Here is a 22,176-nt window from a genome sequence, read left to right as displayed (position 1 = left end):
ATGGTCTCATGGTCTCCTGCTCTCTTGAACTTTCGACCTGCATGTTGCCAGCTCTTCTGCACCTACAGCTGGTATCTTATGGCGGCTCTGGCTCCCTGTCAAGACCGCTGTCATTCGTACTTTCTATCTCCACCCCCCGCAAACAATGAACTCCCAGTGCCTGCAGGTTGACGAATATGAGCTATCAAGAGGCAGCACGCAAACATCAGATGACTACGAATCCCCTCTTTTCGACGATGACTATGAGTACGGCCATGACCACTTCCGATATCCTCTCCTCACTGGCCAGGTGGTGCCAGTAAATGCCAAAGGGGCACTCGCTTCGCGCTTCGCGTCCATCACCCCCGCATGGCTGCGACACCAACGACCCAGGGCAAGATGTCTTGCACCCTGCCGCATCTGCCTACCCAGGTCGTTCCTTCGGACGTTCGCTCTGTTAGCCTATACCATTTGCACAACTATCCTCGTCATTATCATCGCCGGGGGCGTCTTCTTTCCGGGTTATACTCACCTGCCACCACATTATGAAGATTTGCGACAGGCGGTACGGGCTTCTCACGACGCTGGCCGTGCCAACTTGCGCCATCAGAAAGTGTTCATTGCGGCGAGCATATATGACAAGGGTGGAAAATTATGCGGCGGCGTCTGGGCAGAGAATGTGCTGGATCTGATACAGCTGCTAGGACCGGAGAATGCGTTCTTGTCGATTTACGTGAATGACTCGGGCCCAGAGGCGAGGGAGGCGCTGGCAGACCTACAACGGCGGGTGCCGTGTGATCACGCTCTTGTTTTTGAGGATCACATTCGTTTTGACGACCTTCTTCACATCACAATGCCAGATGGTTCTGAGCGCGTCAAGCGGATTGAATACTTGGCCGAGGTTCGCAATCGCGCCCTCAAGCCCCTCGAAAACTCAACAACGATCTTTGACAAGCTTCTCTACCTGAACGATGTTGTCTTCCATCCTATCGATGCGGCCCAGTTGCTGTTCTCGACGCACACAGGGGCGGATGGCAGGACCGACTACCGGGCTGCCTGTGCAGTGGATTTTATCAACCCTTTCAAGTTTTACGATACGTTTGCAACCCGGGATATCGAGGGATACAGTATGGGCTTGCCATTTTTCCCTTGGTTCTCGGCAAACGGTGACGAACAGACCCACCAAGATGTTCTCGACGGCAAGGACGCTGTAAGAGTCAGGAGCTGCTGGGGTGGCATGGTAGCCTTCGACGCCCGATTCTTCCAGACCAGAAACGACGGACTGGACGACTTGATTACGGCAGGCAATCAAAGCCCCAGTAACCTTTCTGTTCCTTATCGATTCCGCTCGGAGAAGGACTTCAGCTGGGATGCCTCGGAATGCTGTCTCATTCAAGCAGACATTCAAAGCCCTGAGCCTGGCCAGTCAGGCATCTACATGAACCCTTTTGTCCGGGTCGCTTACGATGCTAAAACCCTCTCCTGGCTTGGATTTACACGTCGATTTGAGCGTCTGTACACGCCAATTCATTTCCTGCTGGACGTCATGACCAACGCGCCTGGCCACAATCCACGCAGGCAAGAAGAACCGTGGCAAGAAGTGGTAGAAACTATCTGGATTCCGGATCAGGCTTCCGAGCAGGGAGGATCTTTCCGAGAGGTGACTAGGATTGCTACCCATGCGGGCTTTTGTGGCCGCCTGGGCTTGACGGTCATGAAGGAAAACATTACTGAAGGAGAGAGAAATTGGGAATCCATCCCAGTGCCTCAATCATGAGCTAGCATGGCGTCCGGATCGGGTTGACAATGGTTAACAAAATGTGTAACAATGATTTGCAAGGCTAGGGACATTCACACTCGGGTTTTTGTGGGAGGAAAAAGACCATCAGTGACTAAGTTCAAGCTGTTCAGTCCTATGACCATGCTTCTGTGATATCTTCTGTGATATTCTCTCTTTTTACCGCGGTCTGCTCTCCGTCCTTTGACAACCCCTATCTTGATTTGTTACGTTTGGTTAACAGGATGTCGGCGTGTGTTCCAGGGCCATGCTCGGCATCTGTACCAGAGCCATGCTCGGCGCGCACACGTTCTCATGCTATCAATATTGTGGTTTGGATTTGAAAATTCGTCTCTCACACCAACCTTCATTCAAGCACCATACTATCACCACCTGCCTGCAGCCTCTTTCTAATACTCCAAAATCCCGAGTCTGTTGTTTGGGTCAGTACGACTCGGCTTCCGGAAGATGGCAGCATCTTTCGACGACCCCAGATCTGTCATCGCCTTCCTTCGCGCCATGCATTCCACTCCGACATCGAAGACTTCTGATATGCAAGTGTCACCTGTGACTGATGGCTCGGTGCGTCTAGAGATGAAACAGAACTAAACCTGACAGCTTACTGACTTGTTCAAGAACCTCGACCTTGCTGTGCCTGCACCGCAGAAGGACGTGGAATCTGGCTCCGGTGAAGACGCTCGCCCTGCTAGCGAAAGCCCACGTTGTGCTTCCCCCACGAACGTACTCACCCCAAAGAGTCCCAACATGCCTCTCAAGACGACGAGTTCGGCTAAAACTCAGCTCACACCCACGCAGCAGAAGCTGTTGAGGAAGAAAGACGCAGCGGAGGTAAAGGCTCAACAGAGTTATCTCTCGATGCAGAAAGAAACGAAGGGCTACATGGACAGTGTCATTGAACAACACCGTCAGTCGAACGTGTCTATGTTTGCATCTAGCCCTGTCAAACACCCTGCTTCAGGTGAGATGCTGTCGCGCTGGTTGTTTCGATCTTGACTGATTGCTTCTTCAGTGGCCGAACCTGGCGGTAGGACTATCGGGATGCCTGAGGGGATGCCTGAGGTGGCGGCTCGTCAATATGCCAACGAGATTACAAACATTGACTCCCTCGAACATATCAGTTTTGCTGAAAACCGTCATCCTGCCAAAATGCCGACCCCAGCATCAGGCGGTGCAATTGCAAACGCAGGCACGGTGGACGTGACAGGTTTCACTACTGCAGACATGCCTCGCACTCCTAGCCAGAGTGATAACTCCAACATCGCCGTCTCACATTCTCCTTCTATTGCAATCAAAGCAGGTCATCCAGCAGCTGAGAATGACAGTTGTATCAACGGAGAAGAAGACAAGGATGAAGAGATCAGAGAGGATACAGAAGATCGGGAACACCTCACACATTTCAAATCTTGGGGAACCCCAGCCAAGCGCAACAGACCAGGTAAGACATCTGAACCTAGTGGTATGTATTTCCACTAACATATCAGCGTCCCGCGTTCGCACCGTCATCCTTGCTGGCCTCCCACGCGCTGCAGACTTCACCTTCGTTCAGTCTCTGGTCCGCGGAGGCTCCATCGAGACCATGAAGCTCTCCACCGGTAAAACAGGGAGTGTCAAGGCCACTGCATTCGTCACATTCACTACTGGAGATGCATGTGACAAATACATGGAGAAGTATCCAAACAGCATAGAGGTTCGCTATGAAGGCAAGAAATACATGGTTTTAGTCCATAAGAGCACCAATATCGACGTGATGAGCGGCATGATGCAAGGCTACCTCGACTGTGGAGCTTCTCGAGTCGTCAAGGCGACAGGGGCAGATGATGACTGGGGCATTGTAGCCTTGAGCAAGCTTGCAGAAGGGAAGAACAAGGCTCGTCAAGTGGAGGCAGTGACCGATAGTCTTCACAATGGGGTGAGTTGAAGGACTGACATCCATGGTCTTTGAAGCACCTCAATTAACCTCGCACAGGTCCGTACCATCTTGTTTCGCTTCGCCAATATCTCCGATGCCGTCAAGTTCAAGGGCACGCTCATTCGCGATTATGATTGGGAGGGCTGCCGAATTGAGTTTGCAGATGATCCATGTGCAAAGGCAACCGGGATTCACTACGATTGAACGAGGAAGCTCATATGAACCCGACACCAATGTGGTCGTTGCCAACTTAGCATGTTAAGAGGCTGTGGAGGATGACGCCGTGCTGACGTTGAATGGTCGATGCAGCGCCGGCCTGGGTGAATGTTGGAGTTAGCGGGCGTGCGGGTGAGAAATGGCATGACAAGGCATGACCGCGTGTAACCGAGCCTCGAGCCTCGAAATCGATAGCGACAAGCGATAACCGATACACGATAAAATGGTCAATTTTCTTCTGCCCCCCACATCTCAAGCTTCGCTACCCACGCACCCAAGTAAAGAGTACGGATACACACCGGCACTTTTCTCATCATTTCTTACTCTTTCCCCTTCTTCCGTGCACTTCCATATCTCCTGGACCTTGACTGAGCAACCATATTGCCATCTGCTAACTCTTAGATCCCCTCGATATGGGCCTACCATCTGAGACGGCGTCCAACGCCATCATCTACACAACCTATGCTGTCTTCCTGTACGTCCTCCGTTTCCTGACCGTGCTGATCCGTACCTAACAAGGTCTCTCTAGTATTTTTGGACTCTCCGTTGCATGGACTCTACGCCACCAGTCCAAAGGCGAATACCTCGCGAGCCTCCGAACACAGAAGGGTTAGAATATATGCCGCTGCAGCGATCTTTCCGATCCCCAACAAGCCGTCAGAGCCGATACTGATACATTCGCAGGCGTCCCTCTGGCCCTCAACTTCATCGCCTCGGGTGAGTGCGCTCGAAGGGCGGCATTAGCCTGAAGCGGCAGCATTGGGCATTCACGATTGAGTCGTGAGACACAAAAGACAAGAGCCGATTATGGATTGAGCGTGAGGTCCATAGACAGGCCTCGTTGACTTCATACACTACTGCCCGAGGGCATGTTGAACAAGGTTATCTGAGGTTCGTAAGCTTGCATCAACGGCATTGGCCTTGCGCTTTCAGCCTGGAATTCATGAGCATTCATCGGCTGTCATCTTTGCTGAGATGCAATATGGACTTCTTCGGCCGAAGGTGCAAGGCCGATGTGCAGCACTACGGGCGCTTGTGTGTCACTTCCTCGCCCTTCATCCACCTGGTCAGATGCCATCTACCAGAGATGAGCGAGTTTCAAGTGCTGACACAATGCTGAGATTGTACCGTTAAAACTCGATCAAGTTAATGCTTGCGTGGGAAACGTGCTGCCGCTTCTCCCCAACCCCCCCTGTCCCCTCATCCGTGATCGGAAATACTAACAGCACCGTTCTTTGTTGGTGGTGTACAGCTCTAGGCTCTGGCATCCTTTTCACCTACCCGGAGATTGCTACCATTGCTGGCGTGCAGGGACTCGTTGTCTACAGTCTCGCGTCTGCTCTTCCTCTGTTGGTGTTTGCCTACCTCGGCCCCATCATCAGAAGGAAATGTCCGGAAGGATTCGTCCTGACAGAATGGACGCGCCAACGTTACGGCGCAGTTGCCGCTCTTTACCTCTCCGCTTTGACGTACGTATCTGGGACCTGAGTCCATCCAGAAGTGTCCATCTAACATGCTACCAGCCTGATCACAATATTTCTCTATATGGTGGCCGAGCTTTCAGCACTTCAGCAAATCGTCAATGCCCTGACAGGCCTCAATGGCCTTCCTGCCGTGATCGTGGAATGCGCAGTCACCACCATGTACACGTCGGTGGGTGGATTTCGGGTCTCCTTCATCACCGACAACATCCAAGGAGCCATGGTGCTCGCGCTCATCATCATTGCTTGTATCACGGTTGGCGTCAAGACTGAAATCCATCACGACATGATCGATCGCAGCGGGTATTTGGATGCAAGTCTCTTGGGGTGGCAGCTGATCTACATTCTGCCAGTGGCAATCCTGACCAACGACTTCTTCATTTCCGGATTCTGGATGCGAACTTTTGCCGCAAAAACCGACAAAGACCTGTGGGTCGGTGTGGGCATTGCGACGATTGCAGTCGCAGTCATTCTGACTCTTGTCGGCGTCACCGGGTTACTGGCAGGTTGGGCCGGCATTCTGGGCAATCCGCCCGAGGAGTCGTCGATCGCCTTCTTCCTGCTTCTGGAGCAACTTCCGGCGTGGGTTGTTGGCATTGTTCTCGTCATGACGATTTGTCTGTCGACTGCGGCGTTCGATTCTTTCCAGTCGGCAATGGTGTCGACCGGGTCGAACGACATTTTTCGCAACAAGTTGAACTTCTGGTTCATCCGCGCCGCCGTCGTGGTCATCATCTTTCCCGTGGTTGTTGTGGCCTTGAAATCGCCTTCCGTGCTCCAGATCTATCTGATCTCCGATCTGATCTCTGCGTCTAGCATTCCGTGCTTGCTTATTGGCCTGTCCGACCGCTTCTACGCCTGGCGCGGGTTCGAAGTCGTTGTCGGTGGGCTTGGCGGGATCCTCACCGTCTTTCTGTTCGGGTTGGTCTTTTACCACGGTGACACCCAAGCCGCCGGAAACCTCATCCTACTTGAGGCAGGCCTCTATGGCAACGACTGGTCGGCGTTCGGTGCCTTCGTGGCGGCCCCCGTCGGAGGTCTACTCTGGGCGCTCGGAGCGTTTGGCTTTCGTATTGCAGTGCAGTGGTGCATCGCGAAATACAAAGGCACCCACTTCGACGCCTTTGATAAGCCTCCTGCCCCGACCGCTGCTTTCTACACCGGCCAGACTGAGCCTGGTGTTGGTGTGGCCGATGCAGAAAGGGAGGTGTACATGGACAACGACGGCGTGGAGAGAAGCGAAGTCCAAGTCAAGGGGAAGTTCTTCTAGCCCCTAGCAAGAGGGCGAGGGCCTTTGTTCTGCACCCTCAACCTGATACCCTCAACCTGATACTCGTGTTGTATGGACTGGAGGGTGTGGAATACTGGCCCTAACGCCGATGCAGTGGAACAACTGGTTCCAAGGGAAGGGAAGGGACTGTCCGGTCGGTCATGTAACCGTGACTTTATGGAGTGGATAGAGATGCTGGAGAGCAGTGGCCGACAGTGGAACACAAAAGCACAGTTAAGTGAAGGGCGGAAAGCAGAAAGGCAGAGATTGGGAATTTGAAATTTGACATGAAGGCATTGGCGGGCGGGACTGCTGGCTGGCTGGTTTGTCTAGTCATCGCTTCACAAAACCATGCGGTGGCATTGGTGATGGCGATGGTGATGCCAGTCAGTCAGTGCATGTTGAGACCACGGTGCACCTACATAGTTTGCCAATTACAATAGGAGTAGGAAGCGTGCAGGGGGGGTTCTTCGAAGTGAAGAACGACCTCGATTTATCAATCGTTGGTATCTTGTCGTACACGTACTAATAGCTACCTACCTTATTGGATTGAGTGATCGAAGCATCGTTGGTGTCGTACCCGTACGTAAGGTACTAATAAAGAAAGAATACTGTTGACACTTCACTCTCCCTAAGGGGGATCAGACGCGCTCTTTTGTTCTTGTCTGTGACTGTGACTGTGTACGGAAATTCAGTCCCCCACTGCGCTACTGTTCTTCTTTCCACTTCCACTTCCACGCGCCTGGCCATTGCCACGCCACCCGCCTTTCCAGAGACAGCAGACGCCATTAGCCTCGCACCACTCACGCACTTCGAGCGGACCGACTTCGCGGTCTTCACCAATAGCACGAAATCCTTCGGTGTTCAACCAGACCGTCAGATCTTCCAGACAGATGGGGTCGTACATGAGGATCTTCTCGCGCCAGGTTGGGAACATGGTATGGTCTCGCTTTCTGGAGTCGGCGCCCGTGGCCTTGGGGTCAGGGCGGAAATGTATAGCCGCATGGATTTGGGTCTGAATATCTGGTATGGGAGGTGTCTGGTCCGGTGTCAAGGTATGCTCCACGCTCTTGAGTTCAGCGAGCCTGGAGGGATCCTCCAAGCGTGACCCTTCACCGGTCACTGCCTCCATCGAACAGTTTTTATTAGTAGGAGGCGATGAAAAGCTGATGGGGGGCATAGTGGGAGGTGGAGTCGCCGGTTTTGTGGCTCGTGCGGCCGAAGCGAGTTTGGCCTTGGGAGTTCCTGTTTTGCGTGATAGGGGCTTCTCTGAGACTAGAGCTTGCCCATCCCTGGTGCTGGTTCCTGCTTCAACATCAATGTCGTCCACGTCCATGATAGCCTCATCCGATGAAACCTTCTTCCCCGTACTCTTGCGTGGTTTCTTGATGTCTTTACTTGCGGGATTCTTCCCCTTTGGCTCGGCTTTCTTCCGCTGCTTCGGTTCCTTTGCAGGCTTGGGCTCCGTAGCTTCTGACTTCCGCTTTGCACGGGGCTTCTTCACCTTGGGCACCGGCCGAGCCGACACATCATGGACTTTACTGAGGATGTCGCCATGTGTTGTAGCCTGAGGGGCCTCTTCTTTATCACCGCCACTTTGCGGAGCGCCATGCCTGTCTTCCCAACATCGCTCGAGGAGTTCAATCATCTTCTCACGCTTCTTGACGGGCTTGAACCCATACGCAGAGATCTGCTTCTGCAATTCATGAATCGAAAAGCCTGCATAGCACGGCTTAACAGGGACGGCCTTGTGTGTCGCTGGTCCAGCAACTTCTGTGGGCCCAAGTTCTGGTAAATTGGGCTCAGCAGTTCTCTTTTCCCCCTTCGGTTCCCCTAACACCCGTGTGGTATGGTACGACCTTGTTTGTGTATTCTTAGAATGGCGCACGGAGCCTTGCAGTCCTGGAGTCACAATGTCATCAATGTCGATCAACAAGCTTGTCTTGTTGGCCAGTGGAGTGTCGGTATTCTGACCGATTGGCCCTCTATGACCCGTCTCGCTCCTCTGAAGACCCGGCTGTGCTGGCTGCAAGAGGACGTCTTTCCCAGTGAGGGCCAGACGTACAGCCGGAGAGTCAATCAAATCAACTGTATCGACGTGCAACAGCGCATTGTCTTCGTCCCTGCCAGCAGCACTCCAGAGATTCCTTTTCTTCACAAAGCGAGTTGTTCCTCGACAATTGTGCGGTGAAGTTGACTCAATCGAGCCCGACTGTGTCCGCTGAGGAGAGATAGGATCTGACGACAAAACGCACTCCGATCTTTTGAGAGCTTCCAGTGTATCTCGCAACAGCGTGGGCGACTCCTCACGAGCAAGTTGGCTCGCAGACCCGAAAAGAGTCTCTTGGCCTTCAATTGCCTTCATAGCAGATGTCGGAGACAACAACTGACTTTTGGCCAAAGTCTTCTTGGTCGCACCGGTTCTCTTACGACTGATCTTTGGTTTTGTGCTCTTCTTTGCGAGGTTCTCCCCGGTGGTATCAGGCTCGTCCGCTGCGCCGAGCTGGGTAGCGGTTAGATATTCCAACATTGGCGCAACCTTGTTGTCACTTGTCCGGTATTCCTGGCCATAGTGTGAAGTAGCTAAGCCGGTAATTGTAAGCAACTTTTTTGTGGGCGGTTTAGGCCTCTTCTTGATGCCCTTCCTTACCACCTCTTTGCTCTGATAGCTATCAGCCGGAGGGAGTGGGGGTTCTGCGTGGGGATTCCCCGGCGCCACAAGGTCTATGCGCCTTCGTTTCGTTGGCTCGCCGTTTGCGTCCCCTTTGGTTGCTACATAGTGTACTTCACGGCGCATCGGCTCAGCATACGTGAAGTTGTCGAGGAGGTCTCTTGAGAAGCCTAGAGTAGGCTCTTCAGGTTCGGAAGTAGTCACTGAAGTCTTCACGCTTGGTTTTACCGGAGTCCAGTCTAATCGCCGAGGGAGGGCTTGTTCCAGGTGCAGGGGACTAGAGTCGTTGGGGCGGCGTCCATCCTGGGTTGGGGATTCTTTGCGCGGTGTAGCATCTGGAAGATCGAACACATCCGCACAGGCCAAAGTCTCCGGGATTCGGATAGATGTTTGTGGTCGAGACCGTGAGGGTTTAAACTGCGCCGATTCCGGGTCCGGGTGTAAATCCACCTTTTCCGTGGCAGAATTGGTGCTCGAACTGCCAATTCCACCATGATCTCGAGCAGCAACTGAGCTCGCCGGCTTAAACATTTCTCTGCCGGGAGAGCGCAGCGGGATATTCTCCGCCCCGACCTTTGTGGCTAACAACGACCGAGCGCTACTAAAGCCACTGGAAAAGCCATCTCTGGTCTTAGCGGTGGCCTTGAACCGTGGTGGCCCGTGTCGACCGCCCTTCAATATCGTGTTCGGCGAGGGTAGAGGTGATGAGGACTCAACCGGGGTCGGCGAGCGGGCAAATACTCGGGGCGGGGAGGAAGAGAGAAGGACGATTGCTGACATGGCGGGTACAGCGGTTGCCCATCGGGGCGATCTAGCGAGTGCCAATGTGAAAAGTAAAGCCAATGCCTACCAACAAAGCAAGCGGCGCTGCATCACTGAAAGCAGTGTTGCTGGATCGAGGCGGGAGGCGGGAGGTGGCAACATTGGTCTCCAGCAACCACCATTGTCACCACAACAAAAAGTTCCCTCCACGGCGGCCCAACAAGGCTTGGCGGAACGCGGTCCGCTCGAGACTGATATCGCGATGGCACGTGACTTGATTGTTCTTGTTCAAGTAACCCCTCCACCTATTAGGTGCCCTCCGTACGTAGTTCGACGTAAGACTTTTATTGGAGCCTTTAAGTGCTAAATATCAAGAAATAGACACTATAAGGCCCATCACTATGACCTCATGCTCAGAAAACGGGGAGTCAGAGGCACTTTGTACCAAAATCCCACTCCATCCAACACCACGACGAGCTTAGACACCCGATTGAAGAACCAACACGAATCGATCCAATTAACAAGTCCGAATTCATCAACACCTAGAGCCACGTTCCTGAAATATGCCACCAATCCCCGGAAAGTCTTGTGGATCATTGGAGGCCATTATAGGGGGCGGTGAACCGGGTGGAGAGAACACCGGCGTCGATCGACCGGATGATGGGTTTGTATTTGTACTCGAGGCTGAAGGCTCAGAGAGAGCCGGACTCGCGTTGTTGTGGACGGGCAGGGTAGGCTCAGGATTACGATACCCAAAGACTGAAGTAGTGTTAGCACAAGCCTGAACGCAGCAAATCAGCCATCAATACTCACATCTCAACATTGGGGTAAAGAAAGTGCCACATAGATTGGAAACGGCGTACACCAAGGTCACAACGGCGGAAATGACATGGCTCCGAGCTGTAGTCAGGAGTAATTGGATAACCTTCCAAGTGTTCATCGTCAGTCTCGCGTGACGCTGCTATTACCTATGTAGTAAGAAATCTGAGGAGATCTGATAATCGATCTATCAATCAACCAACGAACGACAATGCTATGGGGGAGTGGCGAGACCATATACCATGACAGACGAGAAGGAAACACCACCATAATGAGGAGAGATGCAGCCGTGCGACGAATTCACCATACATAAATGACTCATCTTGGTTCAGCATTGGGCGGTCATTGTTGCCCAAGAGTGCGATGAAGCAGGGTAGGGGGATTTGGGCGCTCTGGCCTCACGGTCGAGGTCGAGGTCAAACGCGGAGAGACATGATGTCAACCACCGACCTCAGTCCTAGTAGGCAGATGCACTAAGCTTCAGCTTGACTATGTCGAGGCCCATGCCCAGGAGCAATTGCTGCATTGTGCGTGTTAGTTGGTTGATGGTGGGAGGGGAATTGGGACGTGGATTTGGGAGTTACAGAGGACTGTAGCTGTAGCAGCCGGTAGATGGTGGATTAAATACTTCCCCGTAACCACCGTTGCAGGATGCTATCGGCTACGGTTGGGCATATCACTTCTTATGATGCTGGCTAAGGAGGCCCGGCCATGCCACTAGCCACAAGCCACAGCCACAGCCACAGCCGCCAACGCGCCATCAGCCACTTCTCCTTGTCAGTACTCGTACTCGAACGGAGTACGGATACTATAGGCTCTAAGGCCCCTAAGCCCTTATGTTAGGCGCTTGGTCCGCTGCCTGTTGAGCTTGAGCCTGAGCCTGGACCTGGATCGCGCCGGCCAGACAAAGCTCCCGACGCTTCAGCCGCAGCGGCCCCCCACCGTGACCGATGCTAGTGATTGGGGCCGAAACACCCGGGGGACGGATACCAACTACCTATGCCTGATGTCCTGGTTTATTGTGACCAGCACATGCGTTATTAGCGCCTGACTTCGGCTGAATATTAAATCACAATGATAAGATGGGCCACACATCGTCATCTATGGCTTGAACTCTTTCCATCTCGTTATTGATCTGCTCCTGTTCCAGCAACAGCAACAGCAACAGCAACGGAGACGACTTTTCTTCGGCTAGCTGACGAAACCAACCTCACGTGGCAGCCGACCCAAGGTCAGACTGCGACACAGTTCGGACTGATCATCGATCTTGTTACCACTTCAATCGTGGCGATGGCGTCCGAAGACGAATCGCAGGCCTTCGATATCACCCATGACGAAAAAGACTGGGACGCCCAGAAGGAGAATTTCCGCAAGTGCTACATCGATCATAACATGACCAGGAAAGACGCCGCGCAGTACATGAAAGACCACTTCGATTTCGACGCCACTCCGCGGCAGTGGGAGCGCAAAATCAAGCAGTGGGGGTTCACCAAGTACTCAAGCCGGGATGACAGGTTGCAACAAATCGCGCAAACCGGCAAATCAATCTTCGATATCGGCCGCCCAGGTCGGAGGCCTCGAGCGCGTACGGATGAGCATGGCAATCTTCATCCTCATGATGACCGCAACCTGCGGCGATTTGCTCGTCGAGAAGTCAGTCGTTCCAGGTCCAGGTCCAGGTCCCAGTCTTTCACTGGCAGGTCGACCCCGAACATCAAGGACGAACATCAGCCTGGCCCGTCCAACACGGTAACAGACCAAACATACAATCTCAAGCTCTCAAATCCTGCATTGCTACATCCACCCAGTAGCGGCGGTTTCAATATTGCTGCCACGCCCGCTTCTGGCGACCAGGACGAGCCAATTCAGCTGCATTATCTTCGCGAGGAGAACCCCCCGGCTGCTAGTGAAGCGAACGAACCTGAAATCCTCCTCACTGTGGATAATAGTGAGGAGTGGCCTCAGACCCAACTCTCTGACCTGGCCGCACAGTTTGACTTGGGAGATGGACCAGACCAATATCAAGCTTTCGCGGACGATATTCTGTTGACTCAGGGGCTGGTGGGAGATGATCTCCAAAACCCGAACCCTCAATATTCGCTCGACCCGAATGACCCTTCCTTGAGTTATCCAATCAGTGGCCATACAATGTCCATATCTACAGGGTTCGACCACTTCGCCGTGTCCGGAAACGGTATGGAAACCAATCCTGGCGTCCTCTCTGATAACATCCTGCCCGACCAGCAAATCTTTGGGACTGGGCCACAGATTCAACCAGCGCCAAATGCACTAGACTCAATGAACTTGAACCTACCCATAATCACTTTTGACGTGGTAGAACCCGACCCTACAATGATGCTGCCTCCACCTGAGACTTTGCCTTTCCCCAACCTGCCGGATATGCCGGAACCGGGTCCAGATCTATCAGTATCGGATAATGGACCTTTACATAGCGATGTGATGCCACTTGTGGACGAGTACACCAGGGCTGTTCATAGTACCGCTCTATGGAGCCTCGGCCATCAGCAATATGGTGATCAGTTTGCGGAAAATTTAGCTGCAAGTCTTGACCAGCCCGGTACAAGCTTCCCACTCCCGCTAGGCTTGCTCTCATGCTGACTTCTGTTTTCTAGGACAAGTATTCAAGGCTAAAATGGCTGTGGTGTTGGAAAACTTTGCAAAATCCCAACAGCGGGCATTCCAAAGCATGCGGGACACTTGTAGCAAACTCCGACAGAAAAACGCAGTGCTAGAACAGATGCTGAAAGAGGGTGAGTATGCGACAACTGACTACTCTGGTCAGGTCCTGGCTGACATGTCACGTCATGTAGAGAGCAGAAGAGACATGGGCCAGTCTGCAGCAGCTGGGCCTCACCGATCGTCACTCCCCGTGCAGGCCTCCGTGTATGACAATATATATTCGCCCAACTATTGAACAGCAACGATTGGGAAAGCGGACGAGCAGCAGACTCAGGCCCTGATATCACGTGCACGCAGGGTGACTTTCCCGAGGCTAGAGACGGAAGGAGGCATATTATTATTTGTTATTATCGATATCAGCCGCACAACTCTTCAACCTCCACGGGGACTTTCTCCCGCGACTGCGCACCGACTAAGGAGTTTGCAATGCTCGCAGCTCGAATTCAGACCGGAGACATTCTTCAAGATGCTGGTGGTCCTCTTCGACCCTGACACGCTTCTCCACCAAACCGTTGAACTGTTAGGGTCCAAACTGATCCCTGCTTTGGAGTCCCCGAAACGCCTTGAGGCCATCCTCAAATCGCTGCGTATCTCCGAGCATGATGTTTGCACGATCCGGGCCAGCTCGGGCGACAGAGGAGAAGGGAAGGCACGTTTGTTCAGGGTCATCTCGGAAAGTCACCACAATGGTTACCTAGAGCATCTCCGAGACGTGCACGACGAATGGGTCTCAGCAGGACTGATCGAGCAAGACGGCCATGTCATGCCCGAGTGTTTCTGGCTGCCCACCAGCACAGGCAAACCCATGCGACCACCTAGAGACCCTTTTGCCCGAGCCGGATACTACGCTTTCGATATGAGCTCCGGTATCATGTCAGAAAGCTACCAGGCTATCATTGCCTCTGCAAATCTCGCTTATGAAGGGACAGACATGCTGTCAGGATTCTCTGTGAACGCATCTGGCTCCGATGTTGACACTGTACTGGCACTCTGTCGACCTCCAGGTCACCACTGTGATGGCCGGCGAGCCGGAGGTTATTGCTACATCAACAACGCCGCTCTGGCCGCAAGTACATGGCGAGCTAGTCACTCGGACGCTCAGATCGGGATTCTCGACATTGACTTCCACCACGGCAACGGCACCCAGGAGATATTCTATGCCGACCCCAAAGTCTTGTACGTAAGTATTCATGGGGAAGACGAGTTTCCGTACTACACTGGTGCCGAGGACGAGTGTGGCATTGGTGCTGGTGAGGGGGCGAATATTAATTTCCCACTCAAAGTCGGCAGTTCCGTGGAAGAGTACATGGAGAAACTGGAGCAGGCGTTGCAGCACTTGCTCGATTTCAAACCGGAGTTTCTCATCGTGAGCCTGGGGTTTGACACGTACCATTCGGATCCGCTGGGACATTTCCAGATCCATACGGAGGATTACGCGACAATTGCAGAAACCATACGGCGGAAGCTGAAGGATGTGCCGGCCCTGATCCTGCTTGAGGGGGGTTACGTGATTGAACATCTGGGGGCCAATGTGCTGTCATTTCTGAAGGGGTGGAAATCCGTATAGTGAACCATCACATATTCTGCTGTATAGGGTAGAGGCGTAAGGGCCACAGCCTGCTCTGATATGATCATTACATCCTATCGCGGTCCGGGTGAGACGAGAGCAGGATAGGATGGGATGGATGATATCGAACAATACCTAATATGTACGGAGTACGGAGTAGGCGGATTTTGCAGACTTACCGCCGGGTGCACGTGATGGCTTCGGGTTTTCTCTGTGGCCAATCACCAGCCGTGCACACTAAGCTAGATTCGACGTCATTCTCGAAAGACGGCGATGGCAATGAACCGCGCACTGCGCAGCTGTATAACTGCCTGCGGTGCCGCTCTTGTTCTTTTTCACCACCTCATTCAGCCCAACAACGTCCTCCTTCTCCTCCCGCTTCCTCTCGGATTGTCATCACCATGTCGTTCATTCTCAGGAGGCCGTTTGCGGTCTCCTCGAACGTCTTCAAACCATTCAGCAAGCCTTCCACCCTGCTCCGGTCTTTTCATTCCTCCGGTTCGAACTCACCAAATGCCTTCTTCAACACTCGACCAACCGCCTCCAGCGCTCAATCTCTTTTGAAGTCCGCCGCTCTCCGTGATGGCTTCAAACGCGGCTATCAGACTCCTTCTTACCAACCTGCCAACCCGGCGGCGCGCGGAAATTTGACACAACGACTTCTATACGGCGCTGCATTGCTGGGTGGGACCATTGTCGCCACCAACTTGATCTTCAACCGGGAAACTCGCGAGGATGGCGGTATGCCTCCATTTGAACGCGAATACCTGAATCAAACATTTCTGCACACTGGACTGGGAGTTGGTATAATTGCGCTTGCCGCTCGGACGCTACATGCCAATGGTTGGAGCTACCGACTGATGGCGACAAATCCGTGGCTGGTTATGGGAGTATCTCTTGTGGCGAGCATCGGGACTATGTACGGCACGTTTTACACACATCCGGACAAGTAAGTTTCGAGAAGTTCATTTCTTTTGGAACAGACCCAGATTCTAATGTGACTCACAGCTACATTCAAAAGTATGCCCTCTGGACCGCTTTCAACGTCACTCAAGCTGCCATCCTCACACCTCTCATGTTCATGTCCCCCGCCATCCTGGCTCGCGCCGGTTTATACACTGTTGGCATGATGGGCAGCATTGCCTTTGTCGGTGCCACTGCTAAGCAGGAGAAGTATTTGTACCTTGGTGGCCCGCTGCTTGCTGGTGTTGCAGTTGTGGCCATTTCTGGGTTTGCGCCTCTCGTACTTCCAGCCACGGCTGTCCGAACGCTGGCTTGGACTGAAAACATCTGGTTGTACGGTGGTCTTGCGGTGTTTGGTGGCTTTACGCTCTATGATGTTCAAAAGATCCTTCATCACGCTCGCATGAGTGAGCGTGGCTTGGTGAGTAAGGACGTTGTGAATGAGAGCGTCAGCCTGGAACTGGACTTTTTGAACATCTTCATCCGGATGGTTCAGATTTTGGCCATGAGGCAGAACAACAGGAGATAAATCGTGGTCCGGTCTGGAAGATAGATTGCACACTGGAGGTATTGACGGGTGTTTGAACTTGTCCACTCCGGAACCTGTCCACTCCTACAACAAAAGTGCCACCTAAGTGCCACCTGAAGAGCTCGCAGGCGTTCAACAACAACTCACCGCGCTAGATGGGGACCGACTTTCAGGATGGTCTTGATCAAGCAGGGCGGTGAGCTTTGCAGAGCCACAGGGCTGGCGTCTCGTAGCGGCATTGAGCGGAACGGAGATTGTATAATTACCAAGACCAGAAACAAAAACAGTTGAAAATATATGAATATTCCACTCGAGAAACTTCATACCTCGGCGTGCAAGTCCCGTGTCTCCTGGGAGCACTGGGACTGGGAAGCGTAACCTAAAGAGCCTCACCGCGTACGGTGGCCAGGTGAGCCTAGGTGTTGGCATACCATCGCAGATGAGAGGTGTATCTATGCGTTGAATTGCTCTTGCTCTTGATCCAAGCACGGCTCCTGACATGACATGTGAGTTAGATCAGATCAGATGGGATGTGATGTGATGTGATGTGATGTGATGTAATGTTGTGTTGATTCTAGTTTCCAATTTTGATTTCATTTTCGTAAGAGACGTGATCTATAGAGTTCCGGTATCTCTTAACAACAACTTAACAACGCCAGTCTAGGGCATGATCAAACCTCTCTTTCTCGTTACAGTAACAATCGTGGTCATGAGTGAGCCGGCTCTCCTTGCAATGAAATCGTGGTCATGAGTGAGCAGGCTCTCCTTGCAATGCCAAAATATAGATGTACAGAAACTATGGAGCGCATGAGGCAAAGAGGGAAATGGACTTTTGGTTGAGAACCCGCTAGGCGTACTTCTATGCGTTGGGGGGAATGGAGGGTAAAGGAGCAGTTACTGCTTAGCGGCACTCTCCTTGTCGGGTACCACGGGTGGCTTCTGTCCGTAGACGACGAATCTGGCAACGATGTCAGTATAGCCGTTTTCACGATCTTCATACTCGCTGAACCAGACTCACATGGGAAGATAACTGTGCGTGCTTCGACTCATCCATTCCTTCCTGACATCGGCTAGTAAAACCTCGAGTTCTTCAGGAGTCCAACCAAGGGCGCCAGTGAATACTTTTAGACTTAGGCCGCTGAGGCCGTCGAGCAGCCCTCGCATAAACAACGCCCCGGCTTGTCGAAGACGCCCGTTCTTGGGCCAAGGTCCGACGGGCAGCTTGAATGGGATGATGGTTGTGTTGATGAAGCCGGCCTCTCGCATTTGCCGCGTCATGAGTTCGGGATCGCATTTGCCAGTCAGACCGAACTTGGCGATGCCTTCGCTCCACAGCTTCTCCCACGCCTTGACGGGCCCGTCCGGGTTGAGAGTGCCATCGTCCGAGGCATAGTTGAAGTCGAATTCCTGGTTCTCCACCCAGCCCCCGGGCTTTAGTGATCGAAAAGCCTGTTCGTAGAAGAATGGCCAGCTCTTGATGGAAAAGCCGTTCATAAACCGCGTGTGGACGAGGTCGAATCGATTGTCCATATCCCAGGGCTCGTCGGCGTCGGCGACCTGGTATTCAAGGTTTGGTGGGACCCAAGTTGGCTGGATGGGCGACAGGTCGGTGCCTAGCACAGCTGCACCTGGAAAGTCGTCCGCGACATCCATAGCCCAGATCCCAGTCCCTGTGCCAACATCCAGGATGGAGGTTGGATCCGTGATGGGTGCAAAGAAGTGTTTGTTGTCGAATGTCAGCCTGAGACTGTGATAGTGGACTTGTTGGTCCGGTCAGCTGGGGGTCAAGCGTCTGGAGGGCAAAGGAAGAGAAGGGCAAGGGTAGAGAAGAAAAGACCAGGGGGCGTACCATCCATGCGTTCTTTCTCGCCTTCATCGTTGGGAATGACATATTTGCCAGCATTGTATGCATGATAAGTGCGCCCGTATTGTTGCTCGTAGTCATAGATGCTGGAACTCAACGACGCGGTCGACAAGCTCTTTTCGTCAAACCCGGAGTCGGTGTCACTGTAGTCTGTGGCGTGCAGCGGCTCGATCGGTGCCTCCGACACGTTAGGCCTTGCCATGAAGGGCGGCGCTAAGGTCCAGAAATCCAATCCCTGACTCTTTTATCTCGACTGGATCTCGATTTGAACTTGATCTCGGTCGGGGCAAACAGCCCAGATCTGGAAGAAATTACTAGTGGATTGGGAGGCGCCCGCGACGTCAAAAGGAAACGAATTTTCTCATGGTCGCACTGCCGGCTGCGTCAGTCGACAGTGGCATGTCATGGGGATGGGCCGCCGTTGTTTGAAGAGTGCTAGCTGCATGCCTAACAGTCCAGGCCAAAGACGTGAGAGGAGAGAGGAGGTGGCGGAAGATGGACACCTACATCATTAAAGGTACGGGATCCGTATTCAGTACCTTAGTGATGTTCTGATGCATGGGCCCATTGGCCTTAGGCTTGCAACACGAGCGTTAGGTTTAACTGCGGTGGGCAGCAGTGGGCGGTGGGCGGTGGGCGGTGCGGGAGAGTGAGGGAGCCCAGACCGTATGTGGGGGTTGTCGCCAAAGGTGGCTGGCGCTCCCATTCAGACGGAGAACAGCAGGCACCTAGTAGCGTAGTAGGGTGATTTTGGCAGAGAATGCCAAATGGCCATAAAGTGCGAGACTAATCTATTTAGGGCGACGCTAATACCCTAGCGCGGACTAGCAAAGAAGTCACTAAATACCAAGATGCGGTCACGTGGCAATGGCCATCGTAGCTCCTGGTAGGTGCCTGGCTCAACTCTTTTCCCACGTCCACTTCCACCCTCGCTTGCTCAACACATGCTAGGTAATCAATGCTGGTCTGATCTTGTACTCCGTACCGACAAACAGACGGACACACTATCTGTACGGATACTCTGCACTCCGTCCTTGTGGCCTCACCAGCGCCGCGCCGGCCCCAAGGCTAAGGCCATCTGCCCTGCCAGCTGTTTATGCGGACGTTACAGCCCATGCCCGCTGGAACAACTACTAATTACTAACTACTGCCCAGTAGTACTGTCAGTGTACGGATACGGATGTGTACCGAATCTTCCGTAGGGAGTACCCGTACCCGTACCTAACACCTACCTAGGTACCTGCCTATACGCACCATCTGCCACTTCTGACGTGGCGCCGCTACTGTCTACAGAGTACTCCGTACAGAGTATCCGTACGCTACTCGCTACCAGGCCGTAGTGCTAACAATCCCATCAGCGATCAGCGATCAGCGCGGAGTGTGTTGGACTCCCTCAGCTCTATATCCATCCTACCGTCTAAACTTCTAGATTGCTTTTGCACGGCTGGCACCTCTTCACATCATGGCCACTCTCCTTGGCCTGTTGACCTCTCCACGCTTGATTCCTGGGCTGGCCGCTCTTCTGGTGCTGTACCTCGTCGTGGGGGCCGTTGTCAACTACCGCAAGCTCCGGCAGTTCAAAGGACCTCCGCTGGCAGCTGTCTCTCGAATCTACATCTTCTGGCAATCTGTGCGCCACCGATTCCACATCTCCGAGTACGAGGCGCTGCAGAAATATGGTAACTCATGAACTTTCTTCGTCGTCAAACCACCACACCTCACCCGACCCATTAGCAGTTGAGTTGACACCCTGGAACAGGATCCCCGTGTCGTTTTGGCCCGAATCTGGTCATCACCGATGATGCAGACATCATCAGACACATCAGCGCGCCTCGGTCGGCGTGGAGTCGTGCTGACTGGTATGATGCCATGAGACACGATCCGAGGCAAGACTCGGTCTTTTCCACCAAGGACGAAAAGCACCACGCCGATCTACGAGCCAAGATGATAGGGGCAGTACGTTGACCTTTGACCTCCTTGAATATCCGTCTCTCAAGGCGCGACGTGCGCGGCGTTGGCCCGGTCGGCTTCTTCCACTTGCTGACTTGGTTGTCTAGTACATTGGGCGCGACATCGACACAATCGAGCCGGAAACCGACAAGATAGTGGTGGACTTTGTCAACCTCATCAAGACGACATATAGCGGCAAGGCCATGGATATATCAATCACGTCTCAATTCTTCACGCTGGACGTGCTCAGCGCCGTGGCGTTTGGGCAACCCTTCGGATACGTCAAGGCGAACCGCGATATCTACAATTACACGCAGGCTAGCACGGCGTTCCTGTCAGCCCTGGAGCTGGCCAGTAACCACGCCTTCGTCCGCTGGGTATTCTACTCGCCACTGTTCCGCTGGCTGGCGGCGCCCAAGGACAGCGACGAGTTCGGCATCGGACCCATCCTCCGCATCGCGCACGACGCCGTGGCCGAGCGGTTTGCCGGCGACCAGTCCAGCAGCGGTGGCGGTGGCGCCAAAGCGAGCGTGGCCGGTACGACGAGGCGCGACATGCTGGGCCACATGGTCGGCAAGGGCTTGAACCAACTCGAGTGCGAGGTTGAAGCGTACGTGCAGATCATCGGCGGGGCCGAGTCGACCACCTCTACCATCCGCACCACCATGTACCTGCTGCTCTCGAACCCCGGGGTGTATGCCAAGCTGCGCGCCGAAATCGACGCCGCCGTTGACCGCGGCGACATCTCCTACCCGGTCGTCACCTACGCCCAGGCCAGACAGCTACCCTACCTCCAGGCCTGCATCTGGGAAGGCCTGCGCATGTATCCGCCGCTGTTCGGGCTCAAGTCCAAACTTGCCCCGCCGGGCGGCGACACCATCAAGGGAATCTACTTCCCCGAGGGCACCGAGGTCGGCCTCTGCGACGCCGCCATGTGTCGACGCAAGGACATCTTCGGCGACGACGCTGACGTCTTCCGTCCCGACCGCTGGGTCGACGCCGATCCGGCCACCCGCGCCCTCTACGATCGCACCGTCCACACCATCTTCGGCGCCGGCAGGTATGAGTGTCTCGGTAAGCATATCGCCATGGTCGAGCTGCACAAGGTGTTTGTCGAGGTAAGCAGACTAGAACACATCTCTCTTTCCTCTTTCTGCCGCATGTCATGGTCCCGTTGTTGTTGTTGCGCTTTGGATTGGGTCGGTTGATTTTCACGCATACCAAACTAACCTCATGACTGCAACTCCAGTTGATCCGCAACTTCGACTGGGCCATCTCCAACCCTCTCAAGGGCATCGTGCATTATGGCCACGGCGTGCACGTCCAGAAGGACATGTTTCTCACGGCTTGGCCGAGACAACACTAGTACTACAGACTACTACCTTAGGTACTAGATACTAGAAGCCACGCCCAATACATCCAGGACAGCTTCATTACAGCAGTTATGCTCTCAGGCTCTCGCTCTCGCTTCCGGTTCTCCTTCTCCTTCTCCTTCCAGTGCTCCGTTACCGTGCAAACCATTGAACGTCATGTAGGCCTTCGCAAAGGGGTTCCGTGTCGTACGAAAGCGTCCCGGATAAACAGCCTTCTCATGTACTATATCTACGTCTCCCGAGAACAAGTATATAACTTTACATTATACAAATCCCATATCTCTTATAGAAGTTGTCTAGTTAAACAGAAAAGGACTGCCAAAAT

General features: G+C 53.5%; 9 protein-coding genes across 9 annotated transcripts; 7 read left to right on the top strand and 2 right to left on the bottom strand.

The window, feature by feature from the left end:
- Positions 1–145: 145 nt before the first annotated feature.
- A1O3_04320 (uncharacterized protein) lies at positions 146–1,756 on the top strand (the record flags this gene model as incomplete). The annotated part of the gene is made up of 1 exon (XM_007734450.1): positions 146–1,756. One exon carries the CDS (start codon positions 146–148, stop codon positions 1,754–1,756), a length of 1,611 nt encoding a protein of 536 aa, XP_007732640.1.
- Positions 1,757–2,224: 468 nt separating this feature from the next.
- Positions 2,225–3,890, top strand: A1O3_04319 (uncharacterized protein; the record flags this gene model as incomplete). The annotated part of the gene is made up of 5 exons (XM_007734449.1): positions 2,225–2,338; positions 2,393–2,735; positions 2,787–3,212; positions 3,259–3,686; positions 3,744–3,890. 5 exons carry the CDS (start codon positions 2,225–2,227, stop codon positions 3,888–3,890), a joined length of 1,458 nt encoding a protein of 485 aa, XP_007732639.1.
- Positions 3,891–4,884: 994 nt separating this feature from the next.
- Positions 4,885–6,653, top strand: A1O3_04318 (uncharacterized protein; the record flags this gene model as incomplete). The annotated part of the gene is made up of 3 exons (XM_007734448.1): positions 4,885–4,937; positions 5,129–5,371; positions 5,426–6,653. The coding sequence occupies 3 exons, from the start codon at positions 4,885–4,887 to the stop codon at positions 6,651–6,653; spliced, it is 1,524 nt and encodes a 507-aa protein (XP_007732638.1).
- A 691-nt stretch (positions 6,654–7,344) lies between these two features.
- On the bottom strand, positions 7,345–10,104 carry A1O3_04317 (uncharacterized protein; the record flags this gene model as incomplete). The annotated part of the gene is made up of 1 exon (XM_007734447.1): positions 7,345–10,104. One exon carries the CDS (start codon positions 10,102–10,104, stop codon positions 7,345–7,347), a length of 2,760 nt encoding a protein of 919 aa, XP_007732637.1.
- A 2,091-nt stretch (positions 10,105–12,195) lies between these two features.
- Positions 12,196–13,840, top strand: A1O3_04316 (uncharacterized protein; the record flags this gene model as incomplete). Its single annotated transcript, XM_007734446.1, has 3 exons — positions 12,196–13,483; positions 13,539–13,676; positions 13,737–13,840. The coding sequence occupies 3 exons, from the start codon at positions 12,196–12,198 to the stop codon at positions 13,838–13,840; spliced, it is 1,530 nt and encodes a 509-aa protein (XP_007732636.1).
- Positions 13,841–14,071: 231 nt separating this feature from the next.
- Positions 14,072–15,172, top strand: A1O3_04315 (uncharacterized protein; the record flags this gene model as incomplete). The annotated part of the gene is made up of 1 exon (XM_007734445.1): positions 14,072–15,172. One exon carries the CDS (start codon positions 14,072–14,074, stop codon positions 15,170–15,172), a length of 1,101 nt encoding a protein of 366 aa, XP_007732635.1.
- Positions 15,173–15,573: 401 nt separating this feature from the next.
- On the top strand, positions 15,574–16,664 carry A1O3_04314 (uncharacterized protein; the record flags this gene model as incomplete). The annotated part of the gene is made up of 2 exons (XM_007734444.1): positions 15,574–16,121; positions 16,181–16,664. The coding sequence occupies 2 exons, from the start codon at positions 15,574–15,576 to the stop codon at positions 16,662–16,664; spliced, it is 1,032 nt and encodes a 343-aa protein (XP_007732634.1).
- Positions 16,665–17,678: 1,014 nt separating this feature from the next.
- A1O3_04313 (uncharacterized protein) lies at positions 17,679–18,730 on the bottom strand (the record flags this gene model as incomplete). Its single annotated transcript, XM_007734443.1, has 2 exons — positions 17,679–18,424; positions 18,514–18,730. The coding sequence occupies 2 exons, from the start codon at positions 18,728–18,730 to the stop codon at positions 17,679–17,681; spliced, it is 963 nt and encodes a 320-aa protein (XP_007732633.1).
- Positions 18,731–19,990: 1,260 nt separating this feature from the next.
- A1O3_04312 (uncharacterized protein) lies at positions 19,991–21,844 on the top strand (the record flags this gene model as incomplete). The annotated part of the gene is made up of 4 exons (XM_007734442.1): positions 19,991–20,207; positions 20,288–20,484; positions 20,586–21,596; positions 21,728–21,844. 4 exons carry the CDS (start codon positions 19,991–19,993, stop codon positions 21,842–21,844), a joined length of 1,542 nt encoding a protein of 513 aa, XP_007732632.1.
- Positions 21,845–22,176: the final 332 nt, after the last annotated feature.

Source organism: Capronia epimyces (assembly GCF_000585565.1).
Source record: "Capronia epimyces CBS 606.96 chromosome Unknown aczIQ-supercont1.3, whole genome shotgun sequence".
Lineage (NCBI taxonomy): Eukaryota > Fungi > Ascomycota > Eurotiomycetes > Chaetothyriales > Herpotrichiellaceae > Capronia > Capronia epimyces.
Note: the sequence above shows the minus strand (reverse complement) of the source record. Positions and strands in the feature narration are given on the sequence as shown.